We start from the raw sequence: 16634 nt of genomic DNA, 5'->3' as shown, positions 1-16634 counted from the left end.
GTTGATTTTTTGAGGTCAGAGGAAAAAAAAAATAAGGCACGGCTTTCGATACGGATAACTATTATTATTTTGATACGACTTCTACTCAAACCGCACGATACTTTCTCTTGCTCGTTTCTTTGATTCGATCGACACTGAATTCTCTGCATCTGTTCCGGTTTGAACCGGAAACCTGATTTACCCTAAACCCATATCGGTGCAGATATGGAAAGAAATTTCCCTCGCCAAACCTGCTGGAAGAATCTGTAGAAAGTTTGCAACTTTAATGGACGAAACCCAGAAGCTGACATCTCATCTTCCTTGTTGCCTATGAACTATGTATTCCAAAATCTGTCTCGTTTGCTTGTACATTCCATGGTAACTTAGAAATAGGCAGCTTCACAGTTCTGACAGCATGTCTCTCTGTCTCAGCTCGTCAATGCCTTCTCTTGTTGGATAGCTTGGATGGAACTTGCTTATAGTGGCAATAAAGCATATAATTTTCTGAGGACAACTCAAGAGCTCGCCTTCCCAGAGATTCACGACCTGTTGCAGAGAAAGAAAGAGACGATCCTCTCTTCAGCTCCTCACTTTAAGTTATACTCGGAGAAGAACCGGTTGCTCGTTTGCGTAGCTGAAAGCAGATTTTCATGCCAAAGTAAAAGCATTTTTAGGAGCAAAATCTGATTGCCCCACTGAAAGATACGTAATATTATTCCGATAATATAAACGGCTAATAGAAAATGATAGAAAATGGTGGATCGGCGACTGGTTCTAATCCTCTTTCAGTTTTCTTCTGCAACAGAGAATTTGAAACAAAGTCTACAAAGAGCCTTCTAATGACAGATTCAGTTGGAAGTTGAACCACTTACAATATGTACATGCATAAGAAGCATCTGCAGAAGAATTCATTAAACCATGGGATTACAGCCATAGAAAATGATAGACTAAGCTGTATCAGCCATATATCATAATTTCCTCTTATGTATATAAGATAAGTTTAGGAATGTCAAGTTTCTCTGCAGCAGATGTAAATTTAACCCAAGAAGAAACCCTTTACAAATGGATACTATATTTCATTGTGGTCAATACTGCATTCGTATGTAGTATGTACCTTTCTGATATTCCACTCCATGCCACATATATGAGAACTATAAGATACAGGGGATAAGATCATTTGGAAATGGCTTTCATGAACCTGTTCAGCGATGAGAAAATTCCGGCAGCTTGACTGAACAAAGATGGTCCATCTGACTCCTCTTCCACGTTCCCAAATATTATCTGCAACAAGATTCAGAAACAGGGTTCAAAATGCACTGGAAGAAAAATAAATGAAGCTATGTAACTAAGAACTGCATCCAAGTGTATTCCCTGTAGGTGTAGTAATAGAGACATTTTGAACTCAAAACAGAAAACGGAAGAAAGTAGGTTGTGATTAGTTGCGACTTCGACTTTTTTTTTTAAATCATCAATTTTACAAGAAATTTTTTTCGTGGGTTTCAATAATATATATATATATATGAACGAAGATTGTGGTAGTAGGCAAATAACCTCAAGGTCTTCAGCATCAGGACGACCGATTAGCTCTTTGGCAAGCAAGTACCGGCCTAGCCTATCTTTATCGTCATAGAAGACCTTCCAAAGTCTAGAGTTTAAACAAGAGAATGAAAATGGATAAGCTTGTCATAATTGAAAGCCAATTATTTATGCAGCATCTAAACCAAATCTTACCCTGGATAACACCGGAAAACAGCTCCCTCAGCCAGAGGTTTCATGGAGTAAACCGTAGTGAAAGTACTGCAAGAATCGAGATTTAAAGATTAGAAAAAACAGTTCAATACTTTCAGTATCTGTGTCAAGTCTCTTTCAGAACCATGTTTACCTTAGAAAGTAACGCCTCAGTTTTCTTACATTGAATCCAACACCAACATCCTCACTTATAAGACGTGGGTTCCACATGATTAGTGGTCTCGGCTTGAATAACAAAAAATTACCAGTTTCATATTAGATGAGCCCTCAGCAAAACAAAGCCCATATTTTGGTGAAGAAATAGATGATTGGTATAGTTACCGGGTCATCTGCAAGCTGTGATGCTATCCTCTCAACATACTCCAGCATCTGGTAATCAGGAACAACCATGACAACAATCTCATCTTCTTTCTCAACTGGTTTCCGATCGCTTAAGCTGGAAACAAGACATTAAATGAGGAACTCATCTGCAAATTCACATTCACATACTCTTCTAATGTAAAGATATGTTATAGAGATGAAACATTACCTGGCAAATCCAAAAGCTGCATCCTTCCACCTATATTTCAGCAGAGCAGCAGCTCCAGCATCTGGAAATATGGCTTTGATTTTCTGCGAACAAAATTTGCAAGCAGTAGAAGTTTAGAGCTGCAAATGCATGGATATTTAATAACTGCAAGAAAGGCCACAACCTTCACTCACCTGACATCCTGAATCTTCGATGAGCGTCTCCAAGAAAATACGAGAAAGTTCCCAAAGCTCAGCTTGTGCACCTTCATCATCTAAGAACTGCAGCTGAGGAATCAAGAGCTCCACCTACGAGATTTCAGAAGAAACCCATTAAAAAACTAAGCTAATGGTTGAATTTTATTTCTAAGCCATTGAGATGTCATCATTACATTTATGGGCAAACAGATTAGAGAATCATATGAAATCTTGTTCACTTCTCCTAATAAAGATTACATTTTTTCCATGGCACATACTATAGCTCTCGTTCCTCCGGAGGCCACAAACATGGCACTAGCTTGTCCAGACTGCCTAACAGCCCCCTCCAAGTCAGATGGCAAGCAACTGAGCCAAGAAACAACAAAAGGGTCAAATATACATGGACAATAGTTTCATCTTCCGTTCTTGAAATCCAGAGAAAACAGATAAAAACTCATAAGTTCATTCACTCATCTCTGTCTTTGATATCATAAACAAGCAAACCATAACCAAGATCTTTGTCATAGTCTATGAACAAATTCAGAAACTAGTCAAGGAGTGGTGAAAATTTTGCACTTTGAAACGAATCGAGCTATGATTTACTTCACCGTAAGTCCACAAAACTAGAAGATAAGAAATACCCAGACCAGACGAACTTGTCATCTTCCGTGCTTTGAAATTCAGAGATCAGATAAAACTTGTAAGATCATTCATTTATCTCTATATTCGATACCATAAACTAGCAAACCATAACCCAGATCTTTGCCAGAGTCTATGAACAAATTCTGAAACTAGTCAAGAAGTAGTGAAAGATTGAACTTTGAAACAAAGCCATTGTTTACTTCACCGTAACTCCACAAAACCAGAAGATAAGAAATACCCAGACCAAGAATCAAAACCAATCAAATCAAATAATCAGAAAGCAAGAATCAAATTATCAGAAAGCAACGAACCTGTCATCTTCTTCTCCAAGCTGATCTTGAGCCTCTAACGGAAATTCATCTGAAGTAGAGGAAGAAGTTGATGTTGCCTGTTCAAGAGGAGATTCACCCTGAAAATTCTCGAACTTGACATAAGTTCTTAGTCTTGAAGCCGAAGAAGAAGGAGACAACGTTCTTGTTGCAGAAAATCCGACACAAAGAGAAGGCGGCGAAAATTGGGTGGTGGAGAATGAACCGCGGGAGTAGCCATAGAAACAGGTTAGTACTGAAGAAGAAGCCATTGCCAAAATGTGTGAACTCGGCCGTCCTTTATTTCCATAAGAAGTACTAACTTTTCAGATTTAAAAATATCAACCAATGTTGTAAATAATCAATAGTTACGGATTCTTTCGTAATTTAAGTAAAAATCAAAGGAACCGTTTCAGTAACCCGAACCCGGAAACTCGGATCCGATTTTACGACGCTCCTAAGGATATATAGACGTTAGGGAAGCTCCTGCATCCAACGGCTCATATTAGTCTCAATTTGAATTCGCCTATCTTTACCCCTACTTTTCTCTGTCTTCAAATCTCTCTCTCTTTCTCTCGCTCGCTCGCCCCCTCGCTGCGAAATTCTGGATTTTCTTGCTTCGAGGTTGTTCGGTTTCTCCACCAAATCCGCCATGGAAGGAGGTGTTTTCTTCGTTTTTATCGAGGCTGTTTCTTTTCTATGCGTTTGGGATTCGTGATTTTTCGTTCGATCTGTGTTTCTGATTCGTTTTCTTAATGAAATTACCGGATTCACTGATTTTCTTTGGTTTCTGTCAGATCGACATACGGAAATCTACTGCGAAAATGATTTCTCATGTGAACCGAAGGATTCTCCTGCTAAGAATCTCGATTCCGAGACTGGTAAGCGTTCACTTCGTTTGAGCCGGGTTTGAATTGGGAATTCAGTAGAGAAAACCACATGGAAAACTGTGCTTTTCTGGATTTTATTCTAGTTCGTAACAATTTCTTATGTAGATCTGGAGGAGATATCTGCTGTTGTGAAATCCATGAGAAATAAGAATTCTGCTAGTTTTTAGATCTGATTTTGAGTGAACAGAATTCGATGTGTGCAATTGGAATCAGATTTTCTACACCGCATAACTGTTTTATCATGGAGACCCTAGAGAATGAGTGTTCTCACCGATTCCTGCATTATTTTTGTGATTTTGGATCCGATTCATGGGGCTTATCCCTGGGTTCTAAAAATTAGTTCATAAACCGTAGTCATATCTCCTGTCTTACATTTGTATGGGGCTGAAGTATGTACTAGCAAATGTAAATGTGGATGTGATACATTGTGCTTTGGGTGAACCAGCCGATCAGAATTCGTCTTCCTTCAACGAGAATACGGTTGTCAGTGAAAACCAAGAAGTTTCTCCCACCAATGGCCCGACACTTCCAATTTTGCAGAAGATTATCAATTTAAGCAACAAAATTAAGGTACTACTTGTATTTGTCTGCTTTACCATGGTTACTTGATTCTGCAGAGTACAAACTGTAAAGATTCAGGTACTACTTGTCCTGCTCCCAGTTACTTGAAAAACTGGGAGATCTTTTGTTTGAATATGCAGTGATTCCCCAAAAGTTTTGCTGTGTTTTTTCAAATCGTTTTTTAAGTGGATTATTTCGATTCACTCTTTCTATACTGTTTTTGTAGGAATTGAAGGAAGAACATGCTTTTGTATCCAACCAAGTTAAAGAAATCACAAGTTGTTCCTTTTCAGACTCTGAATTGTCAAAGGCTATCCAGCTCCTGAGTCAGTAACCGAAAGCTTTACTTGGCAAAAATCTTGTTAGTTCTCATCGTTCTGGGTGTAAACTTGTAATTGATTTGTGACCTATCTGTTGTGTGCCAGATACTGAGCTTGGAATTCTGAAAAAGAAGTACTTGGAAGAGTCATTTGAGAGGAAACGTCTCTACAATGAAGTGATCGAACTCAAGGGAAACATCAGGGTCTTCTGCAGATGTAGGCCCCTAAACCAGGCTGAAATAGCAAATGGTTCAACGTCTGTAGTCGAGTTTGATCAATCTCACGAAAATGAGCTCCAAATACTTTCTAGTGATCCGTCCAAGAAACAATTTAAGTTTGACCATGTATTTAAGCCTGAGGATGACCAAGGTACATTGAGATTTATTACCTGTAACCTTCTTTAACTGAATATTCTTTTATTTGATATTATACCAATGAGTTTCTTATCTGGGTATTCTCTTGTATGCAGAGGCTGTTTTTGCACAGACCAAACCAATAGCCACTTCTGTACTGGATGGTTACAATGTCTGCATATTTGCTTATGGACAAACTGGAACCGGCAAGACATTTACCATGGAGGGAACACCTGAAAACAGGGGAGTGAATTACAGGACACTAGAAGAGTTGTTTCGTTGTTCAGAAAGCAGAAGCCATCTCATGAAATTTGAGATATTTGTTAGCATGTTGGAGGTATATAATGAGAAGATAAGGGACCTCTTGGTTGAAAACCCCAACCAGCCTCCTAAAAAGTAGGTTGACCTCCTTCTGTCAAGAAATAGCCTAAGCAAAATCAAGACAAGGGTCCTCTTTCCTGTTAATAGCTGATTAACATTCTATGATGTCTGTGAAGGTTGGAGGTTAAGCAATCTGCAGAAGGAACTCAGGAAGTCCCTGGTTTGGTAGAAGCCCAAGTTTACAAAACAGATGAAGTGTGGGAGCTGCTCAAGAATGGATACCGTGTTAGGTCCGTTGGATCAACTGCTGCAAATGAGCTAAGCAGCCGTTCTCACTGGTAAGCATTTGAAGAAGTAACTATTTCAAAACGGTATCTTCTGATCATACTTGAGATAACCCTAATTTTCTTTTTCGTGCAGCTTGCTGCGAGTGACAGTGAAGGGGGAGAATCTAATAAATGGCCAGAGAACCAGAAGCCATCTTTGGTTGGTGGACTTGGCTGGCAGCGAGCGTGTAGGAAAGATAGAAGTTGAAGGTGAAAGGTTAAAGGAATCTCAATTCATCAACAAGTCACTCTCGGCACTCGGTGATGTTATCTCTGCCCTTGCATCCAAGACAAGCCATATTCCTTACAGGTCTCTCTCTCTCTCTCTCTCTCTCTCTCTCTCTCTCTCTCTCTCTCATATTTCCATATCCATATGCATCTATACTTACTCTTCTGGTTATTTCTTGACAAATGTATATCCTTCTGTTTAAATCCAGAAACTCGAAGCTCACCCATATGCTGCAAAATTCTTTGGGTAAGCAACATTTCTCTCATATTTTAACTGTCTCAGGCACATAAATCATGGAGATTTTGCTTTTTGTCATGTTAGCTCCTTTTGGAGGCAGGTCCTGGAAGCAAAGTTTATCCATGACATATGTGTTATCTCTATTGTGTTCATTTCATTGTGATTTTTGTTGTGGAATCACAGGTGGAGATTGCAAAACCTTAATGTTTGTCCAGATAAGCCCGAGTTCAACAGACCTAGGAGAGACCCTTTGTTCCTTAAACTTTGCAAGTAGAGTCCGCGGGATTGAAAGTGGCCCAGCTCGTAAACAGGCAGACGTCTCTGAGCTCCTTAAATTCAAGCAGATGGTAATGTGCTTCACCAAATTTGATTCATCTTAGTTTTAACGAGAGCTTTTAAGCTCATCTCTTCTCTCTCTCGTGACATTTACAGGCGGAGAAGGTGAAACACGACGAAAAGGAAACAAAGAAGTTACAAGACAGTGTGCAGTCACTTCAGCTACGGCTCATTGCCAGAGAACATATATGCAAAGGCCTTCAAGAAAAGGTGTTTGAAAACGTTTCAAAACGACTGATATATACCGAATGTTGTTTTCTTTTTAACACTTGACCAAATCCATTTTTTTCTCAGGTTCGTGATCTGGAATCTCAACTGGCCGAAGAGAGAAAAACCAGAATTAAGCAAGAGACACGAGCATTTGCAACCGCATCATCATCCAAGCATCAGACTGAGAAGCTACCATCAATCGCGGAGAAAAAGCCGCCACTTGCTCCAACAAGAACGAGAATGCCTCTCCGGAGAATCACAAACTTCATGCCCCATTCATCTCCGGTCCCTGCAAAGAAGCAAACGGCTTCTTCAACCAGATACTCCCTCGCAACAACAACGTATCATAACAAAGAGAACAACAGCCTCAAACCCGCTTCGGACGTGAGAACACTGATGAAACCTAGAAGAAGCTCGATCGCGGTCCGACCATCCCAACCATCGGCCATCTCATCAGGCAAGATGGCAATGCAGCCGAGAAGACGGGTCTCGATCGCAACCTTACGACCAGAACCGTCATCTTACATGAACATGAACATGACCACTCCGTTACGCCCACCTTCCTCCTCGAATCTCAACAACGGAATAATCCGTGGAGGCCCGAGGAAAGCGAGATACTCGAAGCTCTTCTCCCCAATGCCGGAATTCAGAACATCTTCTTCTTCGGATCATTTATCAACACCTAACTACGCAAGCAATAAGAGGAGCGGCATTAGTAACAGTAGCAGCAAGTTCATGAGGAGCCCGCCAGGGAGCGGAGGAGGAGGATGGAAGCCGAGCCATCCGACGGTGATAGCGTTGCAGAAGAGGACGGTGGTGTGGAGTCCGTTGAAGATGAAGACTATGAAGAACCGAAGGCCTTCCTTCTTGCCAGCGATTAGGCCTTCTTCTTCTTCCTCTGCTGCTGCTGCATCAGATATTCTCAGAAGGGAACAATAGTAGCTTGTTGTTCTGATATGATTGATTGGTGATGATTATGATTTCCGAGCTTTTGGACTTGGATCTTTGTAGGTTTAAAAACCATCACATTTGTTTTCTTGGGGAAAAGAAAAAATCACTAGTCGTCGTTATGTTAATAGAACCGCTTATGTTATATCTATGTTCAGTCAAATTTCAGATGAACATATAGTAAAAAAAAAGTATAAATCTATAGTGGACGGCTGAGTAACACAAAATTCAGGCGGATTTCTAGAATCAATTACATAATATATATATATATATATATATATATATATGTGTGTGTGTTTGTGTGTGTTCAAAGCCACAGGTCCCACTCTCCACTGCAATATCTCCCCTTAAATTTATTTTTAAGGAGATAAAAAGGGGGAAAAGGAAAGAAAGTAGCCGTTGGGTGTAGATACGTATGTCACCCACCTTCCCCAAAAAAATTAGACCGTTGGGAACCAAAGAAACATTTTTAAAAAATAAAATAAAGGATCCGTTACGGGAAAAGCTTTATCCCCGCTCCCTCTCTCCCCCTTCCGTGCCCGTTGACCTTCCCCCCCCTGTTTGAACCAAACGAGCTCAAGACAAGAAGCGAACTCATCCTGTTTCACGTCCAAGTCGGTGGTTTTTTAAAACCCAGGTTGAAAAAACGTGAAGAATTTGAGAGAGAGAGATGCGAAGATATTTGAGCCTCAGGAAGCTGTGAGGATTCTGGATTTTTTCAGAGATTCGAGTATCTGTCGTGGAAGCCCAGTTTTTTAACTGTGAAGCTCAAAGGGTTTTTACAGAGATTTTGAGAGATTGGTGCAAGTGGGTTTTCTTTTTTACAGAGATTAAAGATGGTAGCAAGAACCCCACTAAAGCAGAGGAATATGGTGGTGGCTCCTCCTCTCAACCCAGTTCTTCTCAGGGAGACAATTAACAAGGTACTCTCGAATAAAATACCATTACTATAAAGTTCCCAGCTTTTTTTTTTCGTACCGACATTGTCAATAATTCAATCCTCTTGCTGAGGCTCCTCCCATTATCGTTTAAGGCACGATCTTGAGAACTTTTTTAGTAAGCTAATCAAATCTGATGTGAAATTTTCCCGTCTATTCCTGGCCCCAGATCGAAATTATTTCCTTCATTATAAGTACCTTTGTTCGGCTTAAGCGCTCAAGGTTCTTGTGCTTTTGTTCTACTGGGTCTATTTAAATCTTCGAATTTTCTTCTGGTTTGTCACAATCCAAAAACCACAGTTTCTCTCTCAGATGAAAAATCTGAGATAAGGGAAAAGGTGAAAATTTTCACTTCTATTGAGGTCTTCTGGTTTGATTTGTAGTGGATATCATGTTGAATTTCTCAGAAAGCAAGCATACTCCATCAATGGATTCTTGATGGTATCAACTGGGTCATATTTTCTTCCGGGAAAACCCCTTTACTTTGTATCTCCATTTTTCTCAGCTGCCAATCAAAACTTTCCCTGAAAATGAGACCATGACCTGTATAATTAGGTCTCCTTCAATTCTGGATTCATAATTTTCTGATTCTATGCTGATTTTCCATCTGAGTATGTGAAGGTGGACAAGTGTATGGAAAGACTGCAAGAGCTGCAGTACACAGTCTCAGGAGGAACCAAAATTGTATCTGGTGTAAGCCTCAGCCCCAGGAGCACTAGAACTTACTTGAAGACAAGTTTAAGATGCAAACAAGAAACTTTACGGTAAATTCAACTGACAAAACCAAACCTTTTGCCTGGAAAATCAGATAAATTTGCTTCTTGGTCCAAACTCACAAGGCCTCTCTGATTTTTTTTTTCTGCATTGTTGTAGAATCAAGAATGCCACTAGTAGGAAATCTCCAGTTGGGAAGTTTCCAGCTTCCTCAGCAGGTCTCTCTCTCTCTCATTGCATTACTAAATGTGGAGTTTATTGGTCCCTAAACTTCTGGTTAAGTTTTTAGTCCAAGATTGTTGTTGCTCTTGTGCCAAAAATTGTGGTACATAATGCTCATATTCATGGCCATAATAACTCTTCCAATGTTCTCTGGTATGCCTTTGAACTGTAGTTAAAAAGAGCAATGCAAAATCCTGCAAATTCTGTGGTATGTATGATTCATAGTGTGTTCCTGGTAATTTATGATGCAGGAGATTGGAGGAGAACGTCACTGCCAGCAATGTTACTTGGAGAGACAGTCAATGAAATCCTACAAGCCTCTCAATTCACACGAGAAATCGTAGAAGCAGTCGCATCAAAGAAGAATAAACAACACAAGAGATCAATACTATCAGAAAACGGGCCAAAAACTCCAGAAGCTGAACGGAAAACGCCACAACCAAACCATGAAACCACCAACAGTGACATCAGATTGAGAAGGAAGAAAGAGAAGCAGAACAAACTTCAGCTCATCAGATCAGAATCAGATTCGCCTTCCTTACAAAGGGCCCGTTCAAGAATTGCCTTCAAGATCGTCTCGCCCCACAAAATAGCTGAGAAGGATCATCCAGACAAAGGCAATGGTAATAACAGTTTCAGGCATTCGGCTAATAGGGTTTCGCCAAAGCACAAGCCTTGGGCTAAAAAGACTGTCCTTTTCCCCAACCCATTGTTTACCTCAATGTCATCATCTACACACCAAGCCAAATTCTGCAGGACAAGATCTCCAGTCATCGTTAAAAACGACATTAGCAGTAGCAGCAACTGTGCCAGAACGCAGACGCCGCATAAGTTCTTGATCAAATCTCCTCCGACGCCGCCATCGAAGAAGTTTCAGGTGAAGATCAAGAGCCCGCCTAAAGTCACCATTTCTCCGAAAAGAACCAGTAGCTCGATCAAGAAATCGCCAAAATCTTCTCTTTCTCCGACAAGAATCGCCAACTTGGGCAAGATGTCACCGCCTAAAGCTTCGATTTCGCCAACGAGAGTCGGCAATTTTAGCAGGAAATCGCCGAAGCTATCGACTGCTGCAAAGCTTCGGAGGTCGCTTTCTCCGGCAAGACTGGCGACTAGGCTGGTTTCGCCATTGAAGAGCCGGAAAAGCGTGGGGAAGAGCAATGAAACGACGACAATGTATGGATTGAAACAGCGCCCAGTTTCGGTTCCAAAGAGATTCTCGATGGGGAGAATTTAAGAGTTTTGTGAATCGACCGATGTTATACCTCTGAGTTTGAAACCTTTGAAGATTTGGTGTTGATAAAGCTGTATTCTTTTGGTTTTGTGGCTTTTTGTAACTTTGCTTCGCTTGATCTCAAATCAAGCTTTTTTGTGTATGTTATTTACACGAGAGGTTTGATGAAATAAACCTTGGGTAAATTACATGAAAAGTCTCTAGTAATGTATGTATGTATGTATGTATGTATGTATGTATGTATGTATGTATGTATGTATGTATGTATGTATGTATGTATGTATGTGTGCTCTGAGGCTTGTGTAAAGGCACTAACGACGGTACCAGAAATTTGGTCCACCAATATCTTTTCTGCTTTAATTTTTAGGCCAAGTGGGATACTCAATTGAATATCTGAAATCTGATGCCTATCTTATATTCAATATACACACTTTTCTCCCACAAAGACGTATTCAATATATACACATATACGTATATGTATGGATTCGATATATTTAAAAATTAGAAGAAAAAAATACAGTAAATATGCTCAGAAAACCAACAGACAAGACATGTATGTACATTCACAAATCCATTACACAACTTACTTTCCCCCAAAGGAAAGAACCTAAAATGCATATGAAACTTTAACAAAAGCTAAACTTATCTTCAATTCGTCACCATCGCCTTCCCTTTCGCAATAATACATTAGTAACAAAACGAGACTGATTTCACCAGATAAAAACGGAGACGATCGGTCTGAATTCTCTCATTTTCGAAACACGGAAAAAGGATGGAAAGTTCTAGAAACTTCGTCAACCAGACGAACAAATCAGAAGAACTCTTCAAGTGGATAGGACTCCTGCAAGATTCTGACAAGCCCGGTTCTGGAACTCCAAGAGTGATCACCCTTCTTGCTTCTGTTCTTGAGAAGATGATTCTCAGAAACAAGTATGTCTGAAAATCCATAGCTCTCATCACTTATCCGTTCATTGATCTCATATGTGAAAATAATTGAATCTTCTAATGTATAATCGCCAAAAAAAACAGAGAGAAGAAGGAGGAGATCACGGTGTTCCACGGCACAAGAGTGCCAACCATGAGCATTCATCATTACATAGAGAGAATTCACAAGTATTCCGGTTGTAGCCCTTCGTGTTTCGTCATGGCGTTTGTGTATATACAGAGATATCTCCAGAGGATGGAAGGCTTCACGCTTTTAACATCACTCAACGTTCACCGCCTTCTCATCACGAGTGTATTGGTCGCAGCCAAGTTCTTGGATGACGAGTCAGTAAATCTTGAAGATCGAAACCTTTTACTTCTTCGATCTTTTTTCAAGAATCTGTGTAAGGGGTTCGGATTCTTGATCTTTTTCATACTTGTCTTTCGCAGGTGTTACAACAATGCTTATTACGCAAAAGTGGGAGGGGTGAGCAAGGAAGAGATGAACAGACTGGAGTTAACGTTCTTGTTCGATCTGGATTTCAGACTTAGCATCACAAGAGATGCCTTCAAGAAGTACTGTCTGATGCTGCAGAGAGAAGGATCCAACGGTCGGCAAATGGTTGTGCCTTGTCTGTCAAGAAAAGTATCCACAGTTGTCGGAGAACTGAAGAGCTGTGTCTCCGAAGGCACTGTTTGCAGCTGCCGAGCCATTTGACAAAACCCAGATAGAGATAATTTTAAACTCTTCATGACTTTTGTCTCTGTTACTGAATCTTCAATGTAGTGTTCTAATGATCTCATAGATTATGCAGGAGCAAAATGGACAAAAGGTTAGAACTTTGACTTAATACGAATAATATTTGCATTGGTCGGTCGACATAATCTAGAAAATCATTTTTTAGAATACATTCACTGCAAACCTAACAGTTGCATTTACATCACACCTACTTCTACTTACAAACCCTGTAAAACAACCGGACTCATGAAACGAGCCTTATATATTCTGGCATTCTGTCGAATTTAACTGAGGTTCCGCGTCAGCATCTCTGCTGTAACTTGCTTCCTCTTCACTCCACCTCTTGGTCTGGACAAGAATTGTTCATCTGATTCAACGAAATCACCCTGGAATCACGAATTTATATAGCTTCAGCCAAGAATTTCTTTTGATCGAGTGTGTTGCCAAGATATACACAGGTTAACTTACACGGGTATAAGTATGGAACCCGGAATTCTCGTGGTTGTTTCTCACATGTTTGTAAGCGAATCTCATACTGCAGCCAGGAAACCCACAGACAAAGGGCCGGACATTCTCATGCACAGCTTTCATGTGTTTCCGGAGGTTAGATGCCTGTGGATAGACCAATAATTAGCACAAAATTGCAGAGTCCGAGAGAGTGAAACCGACACGAGATAGTTTTTATGATTCTGAGAGGTTGTGGATCTTACGTTTGAGAATGTCATAGAGCAGCCATCGAAGTCGCACTGGATTTCTCGGGATGAAGATTCTTCCTCATGGGTGCGTAGATGCCTCTTCATGTTCCTTTTCAACTGTCTGGATCCGCATATCTCGCAGTTAATGTACTGATGGCATGATCTTATGTGGGCTTTCAGGCATTCCTCGTTTGTAAAGTACTTCATACAATCGGGTTCAGCACAGAATGCCTCCACTGACTCCAGCTTTGCTGAAAACGAAAACCAACAACCATATAAGATAATGGAGTTTCAGCAGAAATTTGGCTCAGCAATGTTTTAGGAAGCAGATCCTTTTGTTAAGTTTTCCACAGGATTCAGAGAATTGTTTCATGTGCAAAAAAAAAAAGTTAGCTTTTCATACAAGAGGTGTCAGAATATAGCAACACATTTTTCATTTTCGGCCAACTCAAAGGCCCGTAGTGATAAAGTGACCGGGATAACAGTTTTAGACACACCCTGGCTTGTTAATAAGATTAAGAGGCACTTACCATGAGAATCCTGATGCTTTTGCAGCTTTGATGGATACATAAACACCTTCCCACACCCAGACTCGTCACAGACATGCCGCTTCTGACCGTTTGCACAAGCTGTGGAATGATCGCCATCATTACCACTATCCCCGTTATCATGAAATTCCTTGAGGTGTCTCTTCATGTTACCCTGTACTGAGAATTCGCGATTGCAATTATCCATTGGACACTTGAAGAGTTTCCCTTTATGGGTAAGAAGATGCCTATTGAGATGATCCTTCCTCTTATAGCTGGCAGTGCAATCATCTACAGTGCACCTAAAGGATCTCTGCAAACAGAAATTTTTTCTTAAGGAAAAATCCATCAAGTTTTCCACACGAATGAAACAATATCCTAAAAGATAAGCACCAAATAAACTATAACACATCAGATTGCACACCATTTGCGTGACTGAGGCTTGCTTGATGGAGCTTCTCAGGTGGTCTCCCTACCTGATACTGGTCCATTACATGTAGCCTCGCATTTTGGAGTTCTTTGTCTGGGATCCAATGCCTCACGCTACAATATCAATTAGGCCTTTTCTTCAACCCACTAGGCCTTTTTGTTCCTGCAAAGGGATATACCTTTAGTTTGTGAAAGATGAACAATTCTCAGAACTAAGCATATATACAGCAAATGTCTCTGTCTCTGCAAATCTCCAATTTGCGATAACTTCCGAACAAGGATTTCCAGCACTGTACTGTTCCCATAAGCATCAAAAAGCTACCGCTTCTTTGCACATTGTAGATCGACTAAAGGTATGATTACAAAGGAAAAGGAAAACAGGACCAAGAAGATTACTCTAAAACTGTAGCATAGCATAACAAGCAATGAGAAGAATGTGGAAATTTACCTCAAGGGAATGACTTTGCGTATGCTGCTTCAAGTGAGCAGGTTTCTTAAAACTAGCACCACATTCTTGGCAAGTGTTTCTGTCTGAGAACTCCTCCTCGGCTTCACCAGCTTCATCATCTTCTTCTTCTGCGTCCATTTCCATCTAAAGAAAGCACGAACATCCACAAATAAATTATCAAAAGTTGCACAACCCCAAAAACCCATAACCTGCTTGTCATTCCTTAAATTGTCATTAACAAATACTATTTTCACATTAAAATTGAAACCCCTAATTCTAAAAAGAAAAACAAATTTGACTATACAATGAACAACTCAATTGAACGATGAAAAATGGGGTGGAGACCGAGACCTGGTGATGGGAAAGAATGTGAGAAGTGATGAGATGTTTCTTTGATCTGCTGATTCCACAATACTGGCAGATGTACCTCCTTATGTCCTTCACCATTGGTGTCTCCACATCTCCGAGACCTTCTCCCGCCATGTCGCCTTGATGCTCTCCACGATAACCAGGGTTTTCCTCCATTCACCGTTGCACACTGGAAACTACAAAGCAAATAACAAACATGATTTAAGAAAGAAAAAAAATCTGTGTTTCTTCATTGCTACACTACTTTGTCAAACCAAAAATAGTTTCCCGGCACAGAACCATGATTGGATTGTTTAGACAAGAAATCCAACTGCAGAGGCAGAAAATGATACCAAATCCAATTATCTCGAACTCTAAACCCTAATTTCATAATCGAGTGCTGCAATTCCCTACTCAACCCTAATTCCCTCTAATTTACATCTGCAAGAATAAAACCGGCAAAAAGGCCGTACCTTTAAGAAGGAAGATTCCGGTTAAAAGGGGGGCTTGAACGGAACGTTGCAATTTATCGTCAAATGTAAAAGCCGAATCGGAACGAGAATTGATCATCCGTGAATGAGGTCGGAAGGATAACGTCCGCGTCTTTGTGCGACGGAACTAAATAGAACACAACGAAAAGCATTCAAAGGTGAAACGACAGCGTTTTAGCGAGACACACGAGTCTCCAACTCGTACTGTGTCTCAATTTCATTTTTCATGTTCCTTTTTCTACTGTGATTCATAATTTTTCTTCGTCCTTTCTACAACATTAACGGGATCGTAAATCTATTTGCATATAGTCGAGGGACAATGACCATGCTCAAAACATTAGACTCACATGAATTACACGACCAATCTTAGGAAACAGAGCATGAAAAAATCTCAGTGACAAAATCCTTTCTTTATTGAACTAAAAAAAAAGGTACTGGCACAACAACTAAACAAATAAATGTCTATAGATTCTCTTCTAATGGCCTTTTTTTTTTTTGTACAAAAGCTCTTCCACGATCCAAAAGAGAGTGAGTGCCACACTTTCTCCAAGAGGGAGCTAAAACAACATCGGTTCTGAGTTGAAACTTGAAAAGACAAAAACGACTCGGGACAAAGGGATCAGGTAATCTTTTCTCTCTGTCTCTTCCATTCTGGTAGTGTTCATACCTCAAGAGACGAGCAAAGGCTGATGAAGATCTTAGCCTTCTTCAGCTAGAGGTGTTCCTTCTTGCTGCGTAGACTCGGTACGCCGCCAGCCCAACAACGGCAACCGCAGCTCCAACTGTGAAAGAAGCGTCAAGAAAGAGTGGGAAA

General features: G+C 40.4%; 6 protein-coding genes across 11 annotated transcripts in view; 3 read left to right on the top strand and 3 right to left on the bottom strand.

Moving 5' to 3' along the window:
* Window positions 1-890: 890 nt before the first annotated feature.
* On the bottom strand, window positions 891-3670 carry LOC104818698. The gene is made up of 9 exons (XM_010548396.1): window positions 3387-3670; window positions 2712-2799; window positions 2431-2544; window positions 2258-2340; window positions 2050-2164; window positions 1862-1953; window positions 1711-1776; window positions 1531-1624; window positions 891-1260 (listed from the first exon to the last, which is right to left on the bottom strand). Exons 1-9 carry the CDS (start codon window positions 3653-3655, stop codon window positions 1153-1155), a joined length of 1029 nt encoding a protein of 342 aa, XP_010546698.1. The 5' UTR covers window positions 3656-3670; the 3' UTR covers window positions 891-1152.
* Window positions 3671-3893: 223 nt separating this feature from the next.
* LOC104818697 (kinesin-like protein KIN-14G) lies at window positions 3894-8247 on the top strand. The gene is made up of 12 exons (XM_010548395.1): window positions 3894-4045; window positions 4181-4264; window positions 4719-4843; window positions 5061-5160; window positions 5260-5523; window positions 5624-5903; window positions 6005-6166; window positions 6249-6464; window positions 6592-6629; window positions 6804-6967; window positions 7053-7166; window positions 7251-8247. The coding sequence occupies exons 1-12, from the start codon at window positions 4036-4038 to the stop codon at window positions 8103-8105; spliced, it is 2412 nt and encodes an 803-aa protein (XP_010546697.1). The 5' UTR covers window positions 3894-4035; the 3' UTR covers window positions 8106-8247.
* Window positions 8248-8633: 386 nt separating this feature from the next.
* LOC104818696 (microtubule-binding protein TANGLED) lies at window positions 8634-11393 on the top strand. Of its 2 annotated transcripts, none has more exons than XM_010548392.2 (4): window positions 8634-9037; window positions 9674-9816; window positions 9926-9984; window positions 10240-11393. In XM_010548392.2, exons 1-4 carry the CDS (start codon window positions 8951-8953, stop codon window positions 11220-11222), a joined length of 1272 nt encoding a protein of 423 aa, XP_010546694.1. In that variant the 5' UTR covers window positions 8634-8950; the 3' UTR covers window positions 11223-11393. The 2 variants fall into 2 exon arrangements, with proteins under 2 accessions (XP_010546694.1, XP_010546695.1); XM_010548393.2 differs by lacking the exon at window positions 8634-9037 and adding an exon at window positions 9074-9390.
* A 543-nt stretch (window positions 11394-11936) lies between these two features.
* LOC104818695 (cyclin-P3-1) lies at window positions 11937-12946 on the top strand. Its single transcript, XM_010548391.1, has 3 exons — window positions 11937-12149; window positions 12249-12488; window positions 12594-12946. Exons 1-3 carry the CDS (start codon window positions 11992-11994, stop codon window positions 12859-12861), a joined length of 666 nt encoding a protein of 221 aa, XP_010546693.1. The 5' UTR covers window positions 11937-11991; the 3' UTR covers window positions 12862-12946.
* Window positions 12947-12968: 22 nt separating this feature from the next.
* On the bottom strand, window positions 12969-15952 carry LOC104818694 (transcription factor IIIA-like). 3 transcript variants are annotated; one of them, XM_010548388.2, is made up of 7 exons: window positions 15803-15952; window positions 15333-15526; window positions 14982-15125; window positions 14108-14417; window positions 13593-13828; window positions 13351-13494; window positions 12969-13268 (listed from the first exon to the last, which is right to left on the bottom strand). In XM_010548388.2, the coding sequence occupies exons 2-7, from the start codon at window positions 15504-15506 to the stop codon at window positions 13167-13169; spliced, it is 1110 nt and encodes a 369-aa protein (XP_010546690.1). In that variant the 5' UTR covers window positions 15507-15526; window positions 15803-15952; the 3' UTR covers window positions 12969-13166. The 3 variants fall into 3 exon arrangements, with proteins under 3 accessions (XP_010546690.1, XP_010546692.1, XP_010546691.1); XM_010548390.2 differs by having other exon boundaries at window positions 15333-15519; XM_010548389.2 differs by lacking the exon at window positions 15803-15952 and adding an exon at window positions 15683-15746.
* A 352-nt stretch (window positions 15953-16304) lies between these two features.
* The window catches only part of LOC104818693 (mitochondrial Rho GTPase 1-like), a 5518-nt gene continuing 5188 nt past the window's right edge, over window positions 16305-16634 (bottom strand). For all 3 annotated transcript variants that reach the window (XM_010548385.2, XM_010548386.1, XM_019203281.1), the window contains one exon: window positions 16305-16602. In XM_010548385.2, the coding sequence (XP_010546687.1) occupies window positions 16529-16602 (74 nt within the window). In that variant the 3' untranslated portion in view covers window positions 16305-16528. The remainder of the gene's footprint in view (window positions 16603-16634) is intronic.

The sequence above is a fragment of the Tarenaya hassleriana genome, unplaced genomic scaffold (assembly GCF_000463585.1).
Source record: "Tarenaya hassleriana unplaced genomic scaffold, ASM46358v1 Cleome3, whole genome shotgun sequence".
Classification (NCBI taxonomy): domain Eukaryota; kingdom Viridiplantae; phylum Streptophyta; class Magnoliopsida; order Brassicales; family Cleomaceae; genus Tarenaya; species Tarenaya hassleriana.
This window is presented reverse-complemented; position numbering and strand designations above follow the sequence as displayed.